This window comes from Gossypium hirsutum, chromosome D01 (assembly GCF_007990345.1).
Source record: "Gossypium hirsutum isolate 1008001.06 chromosome D01, Gossypium_hirsutum_v2.1, whole genome shotgun sequence".
NCBI lineage: Eukaryota > Viridiplantae > Streptophyta > Magnoliopsida > Malvales > Malvaceae > Gossypium > Gossypium hirsutum.
The window spans coordinates 5,400,957-5,417,542 of record NC_053437.1 but is presented as its reverse complement, the minus strand read 5'-3'; the positions used below and the strand labels follow the sequence as shown (position 1 = coordinate 5,417,542).

General features: G+C 36.0%; 1 protein-coding gene across 1 annotated transcript; it reads right to left on the bottom strand.

The window, feature by feature from the left end:
* Positions 1–12,955: 12,955 nt before the first annotated feature.
* Positions 12,956–16,078, bottom strand: LOC107934661 (receptor-like protein 19). Its single transcript, XM_016867141.2, has one exon. It carries the CDS (start codon positions 16,076–16,078, stop codon positions 12,956–12,958), a length of 3,123 nt encoding a protein of 1,040 aa, XP_016722630.1.
* Positions 16,079–16,586: the final 508 nt, after the last annotated feature.

Genomic DNA, 16,586 nt, shown 5'->3' with positions numbered 1-16,586 from the left:
GAGGCCGAACAAGCCCAAATCACTCTATTCGAACCCGAATCAAGATGAACGGGGGAATACTGATAATACGGTTAATCACTTCATCAGACAACCAAATACAAAACATATCCAAATTCCAAGTACCATCTGGCGTGACCAAATCCTTGAGAGAACAGTCCATGTCAAGGTTAGCATAAAAGGGAATATAGGAACTTAAGGGACCAATACTAGGAATCCATGAAGCTTTCCAGCATCAAATATTAGTACCACCACCAATAGACCAAACTAAGTTCTCACAGAAGAGAGTCCAAACCTTATAGAAGGCTTGCCATAACTGTGAACATGGACTCCTAGCAATTGATTTTGGTATTTGCTCTTTCCAACCATATTTCGAACAAAGGACACAAACCTACAAGGCATTATCTTTGGAGACTAGATTAAACACAATCTTCATAATAAACGATATATTTTGATCTTGCAAGTGACAGAAACCAAGGGCACCTCGAGAATTAGGCTGACAGATGGAATCCCACCCTACTAAAGACATTTTTGGATGACCGTTAGAGCTCCCCCAAATAAATTGCCTTGCCAATACCAATCTCATCATAAATTCCTTCCAGTCTCAATATAGACTGCATGAAATAATTCGAAATGGAGAGTAAAACAGATTGGGCTAGAGTTATTCTTCCAGCTATGAATAACTTCCTTGCATCCCAATTTTGCAACTTGCGCCTTACTTTATCAACCATATAGCTTAGGGTACCTTTAGTAACCCTATCATGTAAGAGAGGTACCCCTAAGTAGGTACCAAGGTTCTGAATTTCTTGAAAATCGAGCATAGAGCTAATTTGATTGCTCATATTATTTTTGAACTCTATGGAAAACAAAATACTGCTTTTCCTGTCACTGACCTTGTGCCTAGAAAGCTTATAGAAATGATTCAGAACTCTCTCCAATAAACAAACTTGATCAAGATCTACTTTACAAAAGATGACCAAGTCGTCAGCAAAAAACAATTGGCAAAGAATCAGCCCCGATCTCGAAAGTTGAATTGGCTTCCACCTACCCTCGTTAAATTTTGAACAAATAATATGCCCTAGCCATTTCATGCACAGAACAAACAGGTATAGAGAAAGTGGACAACCCTGACGAATCCCCCTTACCGGTTTAAACTTTCGAGTAGGAACTCCATTCCAAAGAATCTGCATGGTCAAAGAAGAAATGGCTGACATGATCACTTTTAGAAGTAAATCAAGTATCCCGACAACTTGTAAAGATGCATCAATAAATTCCCAATTTACTCTGTCATACGTCTTTTCTAAATCGAACTTAATAGCCATCCAATTCTTCCCATTACGTTTCCTTCTCATGGTGTGAATGACTTCTTGCTCTATAATAATATTATTTGAGATATTGTGCCCAACAATGAAACCACCTTGTTCCTATGAAATAAAGTTGGGAAAAACCAACTTAAATCGATTTGCAATCACTTTCATCACCAGTTATACAAGATAGAGCAAAGACTGATTGGATGAAATTGATTAAAGTTCTCAAGAAAATCTATTTTTTTGGGATAAGAACGATCAATGTGTTATTCAAGTTTGAATCAATAGGATTCCCTGCAAAAATACCTTGTACCCACTCACAAACAACACTGCCAACAATATCCCACTAGCTCTGGAAAAGAAGTTGATGGAAATTATCACTTCCTGAGGTTTTCATTAGATCCATTTCAAATAAAGCCCTTTAATCTCATCATTAGTTATTGGCTCTTCCATGTAAGCAATATAAGATAAATTAAGACGTGGAAAGATATCCATCAGAAGATCCCTCATCAACTCCGGAGTTTTACCATATAATCTTTCAAAGAATCCCGCAACCTCAATGTGAAGTCTACTTTGATCAGAACATCACTCACCATTATCAAGACGCAAGGCCATGATACGATTAAACTTTCTTCTCTAAAGTGAACGACTATGAAAGAATTTCATATTTCTGTCACCTAAATGCAACCAATCACACATCACCTTTTGTCTCTACAATAACTCCTTATGATTAAACATGTTTTCCAACTTGTTTCGAATCTCCAATTCTTGATGAACTAGATGAATAGAATCAGAGCGCTTTAACTTCACTTGGACCTTGGAAAGCTTCCTCATGAGATACCTCTTACAAAAACTTAAGAATCCATAAACATTTCTATTCCAATCTTTAATAAAAAAGGTAAAGGTATTAAGAAAAGGGCAAGGCGATAATCGTGCTGGAATAATCAGTGGAAATCCCATGGACAAATAGGGAGTTTGAATTTTTCTTTGCTTCTGTTGGAGCTGAGAGCAACTAACAACAAGTTTCAGCTAAAAACTTGAGCAGAAAGTGTCGTGACATGCAGCAGAAACAAGCAGAAAGCTAAACAGAATTTTAAAGTAAAAGCAAGAAGAATGGAGAGAGTTTGAATGAAAATTTGATTCAATTCATTCATTCATTGAAAAAATGGCTTGAAGCCAATACATAAATCAAGCTTCTAGCTTGTCAAGGCAGTAGGTTAACCAAAACTATACCTACCACCATTAAGTTTCCTAGTAAATTGGAATAATAACTTGTGCAAATGAATAAAGCTGGTAAACAGCTCAATCACTATCAGGATTACATCAAATATCATCATATCATGGTTCAAAATAAACTAAATTACATTACCTAAACTAGAAGATTCAAAATGAAGCTAAACATTCTTGCTTTCTCGTCCAAAATGCTGTTTCTGCATGGTGGCCTTCACTGCTGCATGCTAACCAGTCTTCAACAGCTTCTACTGATACGAGCTAAGGAGGTGACACTCAAAGGGTTGTCTTTCCTAGTGGTCCAATCACTCGAAGCAAGGCACGACAATTAAAATCAAAGATGAATGCTTTTGTCCAAGACTTTGTTGCGACAAATTTAATTCATCATGTTCGTGACATTGATAAATACGGGAATGCAATTCACTGGACCAATCTTGGAATAGTAAAAGCCCATAAATTGGTGGATTAATTTTTTATGTATCTTATTATTATTATTATTTACTTAATTCTCATTGGTTGGGACACATCATTTATGAGTTAAGTAATTTTATTGGTTAGGTTATTATTTATTTATTTTCTTAGATAATTTTAAAGAGTTTTATTAGGATTCAATTACTCTTTAAAGAGTTTTTATTATGATTCAATTACTCTTGAAAGAGTTTTATTAGGATTCAATTACTCTTGTAATTTGCCTATAAATAGGCTTGTTTTCTACACATTGAAGGAGGAATAAAAAGAAGAGTATTTGTTTTCTTTCAAATTTGTGTGAGGCAAATTTTTTAGAGTAGAGTGATTCTTCTCTTGCTATTTAGTTTGGAGTTTGTTACTTTTCGAGGGTATTTCGGAGTTGCAAATATTCAAATTTCTTTCCCGTTCATCGGTGTTTCTAGAGGTTCTTCTTCTAGGGGTTTCGTAGGGAGCCGCTCAATCATTGGCGTTTTTGGTTACAAGTTAACCAAGGGTTCCATAGGGCAAATTTATCCTTTTTATTTATTTATTTATTTATTATTTAACTAATTTTATTTATTCTCGTTTTATTTCTAATTTGTGTTTCTCTTGTGTCTAGATCCGGGTTTCTGCATCAGTTGGTATCAGATTCAGGCCATTCGGTGTTATTTTCGAAGCTAAAATCAAATCCGAAACGAGTCAAAATACCTAAAACACTTTTCATCGGTTTCTTCGATTCTCTTTTTTGTGAAGTTTGTGTTTATTCTCCTCTTATTCTTTAAAAAAAACAAAAAAAGCAAAAAAGCGCAAAAAAGAGAGAGTAAAAATCGTAAAAAAAAAGCAAAAAGTAAAAAAGCGCAAAAAAAAAGTTACCTACCTTTCATACGTAGGTTTCTTCTTTCCTATTATTGTTATTATTTTTATTTTATTTTTCCCAAAATTGATTTTTTTCCCTTCTTTCTTGACTCAAGTATAATTAAAGCTTCAATTTTTGAAAATCTTAAGACACCAAACGTTTCCGATTTTTTGTTTTCCTTTAAATTGGGTAGAGTTTTCTTAAGTTTTCTTCTTATTAAAGCTTTTCTTTGACTCTAGAGTTAGGGATCGTTGCAGGTCTACGTTTTTTTTTGTTTCTCTTACGTTTTCTAACACTTTGTTTCTTCTTGTGTTAGCAGATATTAAAGGCACGCACAATTCCTTCATCCATGTAGCCTCCATTACAAATTTCTTCGTCAATTTTATTGGCCTCTTAAAGCAATTAGGATCTTCATTGTTTCTTTGAAGTTTGCACCTCCATTATTTGATCTTGATTAGTAACCCTCTCCAAACATATTTACAAGTTTTGAATCATTCAGAGAGTTATTCTTTTGAGAGCTAACGAGTGAGATTATTATTATTTTTTCTTGTTCCTGTTTGTGTGATTTTTTCACAGATACCATGCCGATCACTAGATCCCAAACTAGTAAAAATGAAGAGGATGAGCAAAAAAGAGATAACGATCCTTTGGTCGAGTTGTTACAAAAAGAGATGAAAAAGTTGCAAACTCAAGTCGAACATCGCATGACCCAGATGATACAAGAGCAAAAGGAGTATCTTGATGCAAAACTTACAACTCAAGAGAGATACATTGCCGATAATTACAAGAAGTTGAACGAAGCCTTTATAAGCCGATCAAATTCGCGCGATCGAACTTTTAAACGAAGGGAGGACCATGTTTTTGATGATGACTTTGAGTCCGAGTATGTACCTAGAGAAAGGGTGGAACGAAACAATGACACCCCCAAACCAAAATTTCCTTCTTTCTCAGGGAAGAATGATCCTGATGCTTACCTTGATTGGGAGGAAAAGATGGAAGCAATCTTTGCTTGTTACAATTACTCTGATGAGAAAAAGGTAACATACGCTGTCGCTGAGTTCATTAATTATGCACTAACATGGTGGAATCAATTATGTAAAAGCAGGATTCTTTATAGAGAGCAACCTATTACTACTTGGGTTGAAATGAAGCGCATCTTACGAAAAACGGTTTGTTCCACCATACTATTATCGAGAACTCCATCAAAGACTCCAACATCTTGTTCAAGGAGATAGATCTGTGGATGACTACTACAAAGAGATGGAGACTATTCAGATTAGAGCCAATCTTGTTGAAGAAGCTGAGGTGACTATGGCTAGATTCCTTGCTGGTCTAAAGCCTGAGATTGCAAATCGAGTTGAGTTACAACACTACATGGATGTTGAAGAGATGCTTCAAACCGCACTCACCATTGAAAAGTAATTACGAAAGCATGGGACATCGAGGGGTGCTAGTTCAGTTTCTAATCCTGCTTGGAAAGGAAATTGGCAAAAACAAGATGATAGATTGTGGAATGGGAGAGATGCACGGTTCAAGCCAAATGAGCCTAAAACTTACTCCAAAGATAGAGGTATGCCTAATTCATTTAAAGGTTCTACTTCTACTAATCGAGCTCCATCTTCTTCTTCTACTTCTCCTAGTGCCATTAAGCAGCCAAAAGATATTACCTGCTTCAAATGCCAAGGAAGGGGTCACTATGCTCGAGAATGCCCTAATAAAAAGTCTTTGGTGATTCGAGAAGATGGCGAGGTTGATTTTGAGTCTGATAACGAAGATGAGATGCCTCTTTTGGAAGATGCTGATGATGTGCATACTCATGATGAATATGAAGAATACTTGGAGTATGGTGAGAAAGCACTTGTTGCTCGAAGGGCTTTAAATGTCCAGTTTAAAGAGGAAGGGCGCGAACAAAGAGATAACATTTTCCACACGAGATGTCTGATTGGTGGTCAACCTAGTTCATTAATCATTGATAGTGGAAGTTGCACCAATGTGGTGAGTTCTTCCCTTGTTGAGAAACCTGGCCTACCTTGTGTGAAGCATCCAAGGCCATACCGCTTGCAATGGCTAAATGATAGTGGGGAGGTAAAAGTATCTAAACAATGCTTAGTTTCATTTTCCATTGGTAGATACTCTGATAAAGTTTTGTGTGATGTTGTTCCAATGCAAGCTGGGCACATATTACTTGGACGGCCATGGCAGTTTGATCGACGAGTAAATCATGATGGGTTCCTTAACCAATATACCTTTGTGTTCCTTGGAAAGAAGTTTACTTTGGCACCACTTCCTCCTCAAGAAGTCTACAATGATCAACTCAAACTTGCTAGTGAGATGGGTAAGGGAAGTGAGGTAAAATCATTGAAACAGACTGAGAGTAAAGAGGCCATTAGTGTTAAAAGCCAACTTAAAGGCCCAACATTGGTGAGTGATTGCACACACAAGTCACGAGATGAGAAAGTGAGTTTATTCGCTAGGTTTCGAGATATCAAATTTGCTCTTTGTACAAAACAAACATTTGTAATAATTAGGTTTAGGGAAAAATTTGTTTTGACTAACCCTAATACACATTTGCCTAGTTGTTTTGTTGATCTTTTGCAGGATTTTGAGGATGTATTTCCTTCTGAAATGCCTAAAGGATTACCTCCTTTACGAGGGATTGAACATCAAATAGATTTTGTGCCTGGTTCGAGTATTCCGAATAGACCAGTCTATCGAAGCAATCCTGAAGAAACTAAGGAGTTGCAAAGACAAGTTGAAGATCTCTTAGAGAAAGGGTTGATTCATGAGAGTCTAAGCCCTTGTGCGGTTCCTGTACTTCTCGTCCCAAAAAAAGATGGTTCTTGGAGAATGTGTGTTGATTGTCGTGCTATCAACAAGATTACGGTAAAGTATCGATATCCAATTCCTCGATTAGATGATATGTTGGATGAGCTTAATGGTGCATGCATTTTCTGTAAAATTGACTTAAAAAGTGGTTACCATCAAATAAGAATGAAACAAGGTGATGAATGGAAAACTGCTTTTAAGACTAAGTATGGCCTGTATGAGTGGTTAGTCATGCCATTTGCCTTAACTAATGCTCCTAGCACATTCATGAGATTAATGAACCACATGCTTAGACCTTTTTTAGGAAAATTTGTCGTTGTGTATTTTGATGATATACTGATTTATAGCAAAACTTTGAATGATCATGTTAGGCATTTTAAATTAGTATTGGATGTGTTAAGGCATGAACGACTCTTTTCTAATCTTGAAAAATGCACATTTTGTATGGATAAGCTTGTTTTTTTGGGTTTTGTAATAAGTTCTACAGGAATCCATGTGGATGAGGAGAAAGTAAAGGCAATTAAAGAATGGCCTATCCCTAAAACTGTTTCTGAGGTAAGGTCTTTCCTTGGGTTAGTCGGTTTCTACCGCAGGTTTGTTCGTAACTTTTCCACAATTGCTTCGCCTTTGACTGCACTTATTAAAACGAATGTATCTTTTCATTGGACAGATAAGCAAGAATTAGCATTTAATGAACTTAAAGATAAATTGTGTAATGCTCCTATTCTTGTTTTACCTAATTTTGAAAAGTCCTTTGAGATTGAATGTGATGCTTCTGGTGTAGGTATAGGTGCCGTCCTCATGCAAGATAGTAAACCACTAGCCTACTTTAGTGAGAAACTTGGTGGAGCACATTTGAACTATTCGACCTATGATAAAGAGTTGTATGCCTTGGTAAGGGCATTAGAAGTTTGGCAACATTACCTTTTACCAAAGGAGTTTGTGATTCACACTGACCATGAATCACTTAAGCACTTAAAGGGACAAGGTAAGTTGAACAAGCGACATGCGAGGTGGGTTGAATTCATTGAATCTTTTCCTTATGTTATAAGGTATAAGAAAGGTAAAGATAATATTGTGGCTGATGCTCTATCAATGAGGTACACTTTACTTAGTACTTTGCATACTAAGTTATTAGGTTTTGAGTATCTTAAAGATTTATATGCCACTGATTCTGATTTTGCAAGCATTTATGACGCATGTGAACATGGTGCATTTCATAAATTTTATAAGCATGATGGCTATCTTTTTCGAAATAATAGACTATGCTTACCAAAGTGTTCAATGCGAGAATTGTTGGTTCGAGAGGCTCATAGTGGTGGTCTTATGGGTCATTTTGGAGTCACTAAGACTTATGATGTTTTACATGAGCATTTTTATTGGCCTAACATGCGAAAACTTGTTGAGAAAATTTGCTCTACTTGCATTACTTGTAAACAAGCTAAATCCACTGTGATGCCTCATGGTCTATATACTCCTCTTCCTGTTCCTAGTTCACCTTGGACTGACATTTCAATGGATTTTACAATAGGTTTACCAAGGACAAAGCGTGGACGAGATAGCATCTTTGTGGTTGTGGATCGATTTTCTAAAATGGCTCATTTCATTCCATGCCATAAGACTGATGATGCAACCCATGTTGCCGATCTATTTTTCCGTGAAGTTGTGAGATTACATGGAATCCCAAGGACTATCGTTTCCGATAGAGATGCAAAATTTCTTAGTCACTTTTGGAAGGTGTTATGGGGTAAGTTAGGTACTAAATTACTTTACTCTACTACATGCCACCCTCAAACTGATGGTCAACCGAGGTGGTAAATCGAGTTTTGGGATCTTTGCTTAGAGCCATAATAGGTAAGAATGTTAAATCTTGGGAAGAATGGATACCCTATGTTGAGTTTACTTATAATCGTTCTGTTCATTCTTCCACAAGTTTTACTCCTTTTGAGATTGTATATGGCTTTAATCCACTTACTGTTTTAGATTTGCTTCCTTTACCTTTGAATGAGATTGCTAATTTAGATGGTGAAAGGAAAGCTGATTTAGTGAAAGAGATCCATGAGAAGGCTCGTAAAGCCATTGAGAAAAAGAATGAGTCCAATGCACATCGAGTTAATAAAGGGCGAAAGCAAGTCTTGTTTGAACCTGGAGATTGGGTCTGGGTGCATATGAGGAAGGAACGATTTCCTTCTAAGAGAAAGAATAAACTTGAAGCACGAGGAGATGGACCATTCCAAGTACTCGAGAAAATAAATGACAATGCTTATCGCATTGATCTTCCTGGTGAGTATAGTGTTAGTGCTACTTTCAATGTTTCTGATCTTTCTCCTTTTGAATTTGATGTAGGTTCAGATTCGAGGACGAATCTTCTTGAAGAGGGGGAGAATGATACGAGCCAAGGAGGTGACACTCAAAGGGTTGTCTTTCCTAGTGGTCCAATCACTCGAAGCAAGGCACGACAATTAAAATCAAAGATGAATGCTTTTGTCCAAGACTTTGTTGCGACAAATTTAATTCATCATGTTCGTGACATTGATAAATACGGGAATGCAATTCACTGGACCAATCTTGGAATAGTAAAAGCCCATAAATTGGTGGATTAATTTTTTATGTATCTTATTATTATTATTTACTTAATTCTCATTGGTTGGGACACATCATTTATGAGTTAAGTAATTTTATTGGTTAGGTTATTATTTATTTATTTTCTTAGATAATTTTAAAGAGTTTTATTAGGATTCAATTACTCTTTAAAGAGTTTTTATTAGGATTCAATTACTCTTGAAAGAGTTTTATTAGGATTCAATTACTCTTGTAATTTGCCTATAAATAGGCTTGTTTTCTACACATTGAAGGAGGAATAAAAAGAAGAGTATTTGTTTTCTTTCAAATTTGTGTGAGGCAATTTTTTTTAGAGTAGAGTGATTCTTCTCTTGTTATTTAGTTTGGAGTTTGTTACTTTTCGAGGGTATTTCGGAGTTGCAAATATTCAAATTTCTTTCCCGTTCATCGGTGTTTCTAGAGGTTCTTCTTCTAGGGGTTTCGTAGGGAGCCGCTCAATCATTGGCGTTTTTGGTTACAAGTTAACCAAGGATTCCATAGGGAAAATCTATCATTTTTATTTATTTATTTATTTATTATTTAAATAATTTTATTTATTCTCGTTTTATTTCTAATTTGTGTTTCTCTTGTGTCTAGATCCGGGTTTCCGCATCATCTACCTCATTTCAAAAATAATAATAAGATATCTTGTTGTACATAATCATGGAACCTCACTAAGTTCTTTTGGACTTATGAATTTGTTGCCTTGGGTGTAGGATAATGATTTGACTCTGGGCTAAAGTGGAGGGAACAAGCTAGACACCACCAGAATTGAGAGTTGGACGCGTAAACCGTTTCATGTATATAGAGGAACTCCTTTAGAGATCACACCTTGGAGACTTAGATGATGTGTTTGTTTTAAAGCACCAAATTTTAGAATGTGAAAATGTGGGTTGGTCTCTCTTAAGGTGACAAGTTTGTAATATTGTCATACTTATAGGATATAGTAAACGTTAGATTTTAAAAATTTCATATCTTCAAATTAAATAAACGCTTTAGGTTAGGAATGTTAGTAGTTAACATGGGTCATTGTGACATTTGGTACCTACACTCGGTGATTGGATCGGGTATAGGGTGTTACAGGATACTTCTTCCTTTCAACATCTCTTTTTGGCTTTTCTTTCTTTTCATTCCAGCTCTTCTTTCCCTTATAGCTTGAGGAACTCAAGCCTTCCTTGCTTTTGGCCTAGAATGCTTCTTCTGTCTACTTGCTCTTCTATGCTCTTAAGCATAGAGAACATTTATCAACTCAAACAAGTAAATTCTTGACAAGTCCCTTGAGTCTTTCATAGAGGAAAATTTGGACTCATGCCTTTCAAGAAGTGTTGTGATAACCTTATCAACAATCTTGCTATCATTGAGTTGGTCTCCAAATAACCTGATGCTATTAACCATTGCCATAATCCTATTTGAGTATTGCTTAACTGTCTCAGCCTCTTTCATCTTCAATTTTTCAAAATCCTTCTTCAGATTGATGAGGTGTTGTTGTCTTGTCTTTTGAGCCTTGGAACTCCCCCTTCAGCTTGTCCCACGCTTGTTTGGGAATTTCATAAGTCAAGATCCTGATGAAAATAACATTTGAAACACCATTCTATAGACAAGACATTGCTTTGTATTTCTTGGCACAATCATCATTGTGTTTCCTTATCTAAGAAACGGTAGGATTTGCTCTCAAGGGTGGTGGCTCCTAAATCTGGAGGTAGGTCTTCATCTTCACTACCCAAATGTAGTAGTTCTCTCAAGCAAAAATAGGTAGTGAAGGTGGTCAGAAGTTTGTTGAAGACATGTTTTACAACAACAAGAAACAAAACAACTTTTATCTTTTTCAGCAAGAAACGAAAAACAAAAAACAAAAAAATGGCCCTTAAAGACAACATACTCTTGATACAAGTTATTGGTGTTTTCGCAAAGAAGACCAAAATGAGTAGCAAAGAAATGAAAAACAAAATTTTCATTACAATCAACAAAGCATTACAAGGTTTCAAGTCAAACAACTTACCAAACACTAACTACTACCACTAACTAAACTTGAAACTTGTAAAACATGAGCTGCACACTTGGATAAGCTGACCAATCAGCTTAATCAACACCTAAACATCAATACATTCAAAGCTTAACAAAAAATAAGTTACAAAGGAACCAAGTAAGAAACCAGCTATCAACTGGTCAAAATCATGCATCAAAGTTTTAGCTACTGCATAGCTGGCCATCGTGCAGCATCAGGTCAGCTTTTTAACTTCAGCAAGTCGAGTATCTTTTTTAGTGCAAATGTGCCACAATAACAAAGAGTGAATACGAGTCAAGAGCTACAGATTGCAGTAGCTGATAATGTAGGATCATACCTAGGAATTCCTACTTTTGAGGGCAAAACAAAGAGGCAAGTTATGGGCTTTGTCAAAGAAGGAATTTTGCAAAAAATAAAATAAAATAAAAAATAAAGGATGGAAACTGAAGATGTTAAGCCAAGGGGTAAGGAAATTATGCTAAAAGCTATTGCTTGCACTATTATGACTTACACAATGTCGTGTTTTAAATTTCCCAAGAAGATTTGTGATGAGATTACTACTAAAATGACAACTTTTTGGTGGAGAAACTAAGAGGAGAGAGGTTCACTGGATGAGTTGGTTTAAAATGACATAGTAAGAGTGCAGGGGGTTTGGGATCTAGAGATTTAAACATGTTTAATGTTGCACTTTTAGCAAAGCAAAGGTGGAGGATGATCAATCATCAACAAGCTCTGTGGGTGAGGGTTTTGAAGGGAAAATATTTTCCGAATGATGATGTGTGGCATGCAAGGAAAGGGGCAACTAGGGGTGAGCGTTCGATCAAATTGAGTGAAAATTTTTTGAGTTAATTGAGTTGACAATTCCTATTTTTTATCCTAACTTGATTTTAATTTTTCTAGAATCGAGTCAAGTGAAAAGAAATTTGTGTCGAGTCGAATTGAATCGAGTGAAATTATTAGAGTTAAATTAAAAAATTAAATATGTCAAAGTAAAATATTGTTACAGTATAATTAATTCCATATTATAGCACATAAATTTTAAACCATATATATTTGAAAACTTTTTCAAAAACAAAATAATAAAAAATACTTTAATTTGTCAAACTTAAATAATTAATTAACTTATTTAAGTCCAAAATTATTATTCTAATTTTTTTAAAATATTTAACTTTCTTTATATTTTTTTAGAATTTTTAAAAATATAAAATTTTGAATTCTAAATTTTTTTAATCTTTTTTATAATTTTTGTTGAGAGAGATCAATTTGCTCATTTTCAAATTTGATAGGGACCAAAATGATATTTACACCAATTTATTATTCGAATCATTCGAGTTACTCGAATTGTAAAATTCAACTCGAATCTCGAATTACTTATTCGAATTGACTCAAATAATTCAATTCGATTAACTAAAAATTCAATTTAATTTTTATTTATTCAAAATTCAAGTAAGTATTCAGCAAAAAAAATTCAATGCTGTTTTTAATTTAGATAAAGAATTATTTCATCAAATTTATTAAAACTCAGAAGTACATAAGACATGGACAAAACTACAAATGACTCTATAACTAAAATCATGGGAGCAATAACAGTAACAAAAAGAAAATCATGGCGAGAGAGATTCCACAGAAAAGGTGTTCAAGCAGCCACCGATGAGCAAACATCTGTCTTCACAAATTCTATCTTCCTCAACGATATTTCTTGAATCTCCTAAGAACTCTGTTGCCTGCGCGTTGAATCATCCCAACAAGCCATTTTGGTTTCCGAATTGTCATCATGATGTAACCAGCTGAAAATCCAAAAACCAATCCACACCCATAACCCATCATTACAAATTTCCAATCCAATCCAAATGCAGAATCAACTTCCTCTTCATCAAAAATTGCTGGTGGTGGTTCACTACGGCCGCAGCTTTTTGAAACGGGAAACCCACACAGTCCTATATTGCCTGCGTAGGAATCGTTGAGAAAGGTGTTGAATTGTTTTCCCTGAGGTATGAGCCCAACGAGCTGGTTCTCTGACAGGTTTAACACTTCAAGAAAATTCAAACCAGTCAACTCCGAAGGAATCTCCCCAACAAGCTCGTTGCAAGAAAGATCTAGCGACTCAAGTGCTACCAAATTCCCCAATGAGGAAGGAATATGACCGGTTAAGTGGTTGTGAGAAAAGTTGAGCACCTGGAGAGAAATAAGGTTTCCAACTGTTTCTGGAATTGTTCCTTCGAATTTGTTGCTTGACATATCGATGGCTGCAAAAATAGTTAGAATTCTCTCTAGCACAATGTCCTCACCTTTCATTGTGAGAACCATGGAATCTGTGTAATATTGAAAACGATCTCCCATATAAGCCATATCAACATCGGCCAAACCCATCATACCTTCAAGACTCTTGAAGAAATTTGTTGGCAGATAACCAGAGAAATTATTATGGGAGAGGTCTAAGATTCGCAGATTTGAGAAATAAGATTGGTTGTCTGGATTGATTACTTGACCATGGAAATTGTTGGAGCGCAAGACAAGCACTTGAAGCGAAGGAAGATTTCCCAACGAATAGGGAAATGTGTCATTTATCTTGTTGTTTCCAAGAATCAACACTTCCAAAAGAAGACAGTTGGCCAAGGATTTAGGTAATGGCCCATCAAAATCATTGTCGTTGAGATTAAGTGTACTTAACATATTGTTTTCATTAACACAAAAATCAGGGATGTTTCCATGAAAATTATTCGCATGCAAATCCAGGTAAGCAATATTTGCCAAGCCTGCACATTTTGGAATTACTCCACTCAAGTTGTTATGAGACAAGTCGAGAGCTGCATCAATTTCTGTGCCGAATTCGCAAATCGAATATGGAACTTCTCCCGTTAATTTGTTGTTTGAGATGGAGAAAACAGATGTGGAAGGCGGTGGTACTAGAAGTGGCCCTTCTAGCAGGTTGGAGTCAAGCCTAAGAACTTTTATATTCCTCCATGGATAATATTCTACAACTGTCAACAAATTGTTAGAAAGATCAAGAATCACTAGGTTGCTTCCCCAAGTTCTTTCTTGTTTGGTAATTTGGCCTTGAATGCTGTTGTTCGAAAGGTATAACTCTCGCAAACTCTCTTGTATTGTCAAGAAATTTGCAAATGAAGTTAGATTACATGATGACAATGACAAGTAACCAAGATTTGGCAAGAAAAGACTAAGGTTGCCACTGTTGCTCAGGGATAGCAGGCTGTTGTGTGACAGATCCAGTCTTTGAAGTTCTTTAAGCTTCACAAACATATTTGCTTCAATGACATGGATTCGATTGTTCGAAAGGTCTAACTCTCTCAAACCTTCTAGATTCCTTACAAAATCTGGAAAATCAATGATGTCACAAGAAGAGAGGTTTAGTGACAAAAGATTAGGCAAGGAGTAATTGGCCTTGCTTTCACTGGTAAATGATAGCAAAGCGTTATTTGAGAGAGTAAGAGACTCAAGTTTTTTGAGCTTTGATAGTTTGTCCAAGTCAAAATTCCCACTCAACTTATTGGAGGAAAGATCAAGATAAATAAGGTTCACAAGTAGGGCAATAGAACCAGGAACTGGACCCTCTATCTCATTGTTCTGCAAATAAGCCTCCTCCAATGGAGTAACCTTGTCAAATTGGTCAATTGGACCAGTAAGCTTGTTATTACTGAGCCTCAACAAAACTAAAGATGGAAGAGAAAACAACCAGGACGGTACCCTGCCACTGAGAAAGTTGCGATCAAGGTCTAGAATACTAAGTTGTGAAAGTTCACTTACTTGAGAAGGAAAGGAACCAGCCAACTTGTTTCCTGAAAAATCTACAAATTGAACTTGTCTAAGGTTAAAAGCTGAAACTGGCAAAACACCACTAAGGTTATTATCGGAAAGATCTAAATACTTTAGTTGGGTGAGGTTGCCAAGAGATGCTGGAATTGGCCCTCCTAAATGATTAACAGGAAGATCCAATATCTCCAGAGATGTAAGGTCACCAATTGAATCAGGCAGTTCCTCCAAATATGACAACGTTACTTGCAGTGACTTGAGGGGAGCACTCCAATTAGTCTTTGGGAACTTGAGTTCAAGAAAATTACTAGAAACACGGAACTTTTGTAAGTAAGGAAAGCGGAAAACATCTTCAGGGAACTTTCCGTGCAGTTCGTAATTATTCTCGAGGACAAGAGTTTGTATGTAAGAAGACATGTTAAGGAAAGAAGTAGGAACAACTTGAGACATATTGACTTCTGAGAGGAGAAGGTGTCTTAGTTGTGTCAAGTTTGCGACCATATTTTCAAAGACATGCCCTTCAAACATCAAACCAGACATGGATAAATCAAGGGATAATAGTTTAGAAAGGCGAGAGATTTCAGGTGGAACTTTACCAATAAAGCTGGACCAGGAGATGTTTAGATGGGTCAAACTAGTCAATTGACCAAACTGGGATGCCATTGGGGAGAATCTGAAATCATTCCCGGCAAGGTTAAGCTGACGGAGATGGCGGAGTAGGAAGAGGGTGTTGTTAGAGGGGAAAGGGCCAAAAAGGCAGCTGAAACTAAGATCAAGGGCAATCACATTCCCTGTTTCAGTATCACACTTAACCCCATCCCACAAGCAACAGTTTGTTCCTTCCTCCCAGGAGATTGTCTTAGCCCTGGATATAGATGGTTGCCTAAAACCGGAACAATCAATGGAAAAGGAGCTGTTGAATTGGATTAAGGCAGCACTTTGGTCATGAGGGCAAAACGGTAATGTTAGAGCAGAAGAATTATAGGTAAAGAAGAGGGAAAAGATCACAAAATACGATGGTATTAACCACCTTTTCATGGTTTCTCTTAGAGATGATAATGGGAAGGTTGATAAAGAACAAGAGTGGAGTGGATAGCGTATGTTTATATAAGATTTCAAGCAAACAACGCAATCATGTTCACATTTCAAACCATTGCATTTATATGTTAAATTAAGAAAAAAAACAAATTTTATATGTCAACATAATGCACTATAATACACGTTATTCTAAATCATAAAAAATTGAAACTTTTATTAATACAACATTTGGATCATAAAATATTGTTAGTATATGTAAATTGAACACGAAATTATCGATTAAAGAGTTTTACATAGCTATATATAATAAGTAGCAATCAATGCGTTATTAGGTATGCGTAAAGATTGGTGTGGAAATTTTTATTAGATCATGTTATATGGGGCCTAGCATTGTGAAGTTTTATTCTTGGTCTCTGGGGTTTGGCCTTGTAGAAAATATTTTTAGGTCTAAATGTGTGGGGACGGGGGCCTAGAATTAGGGAAAAGAAAATCTTAGTCCGACATGACA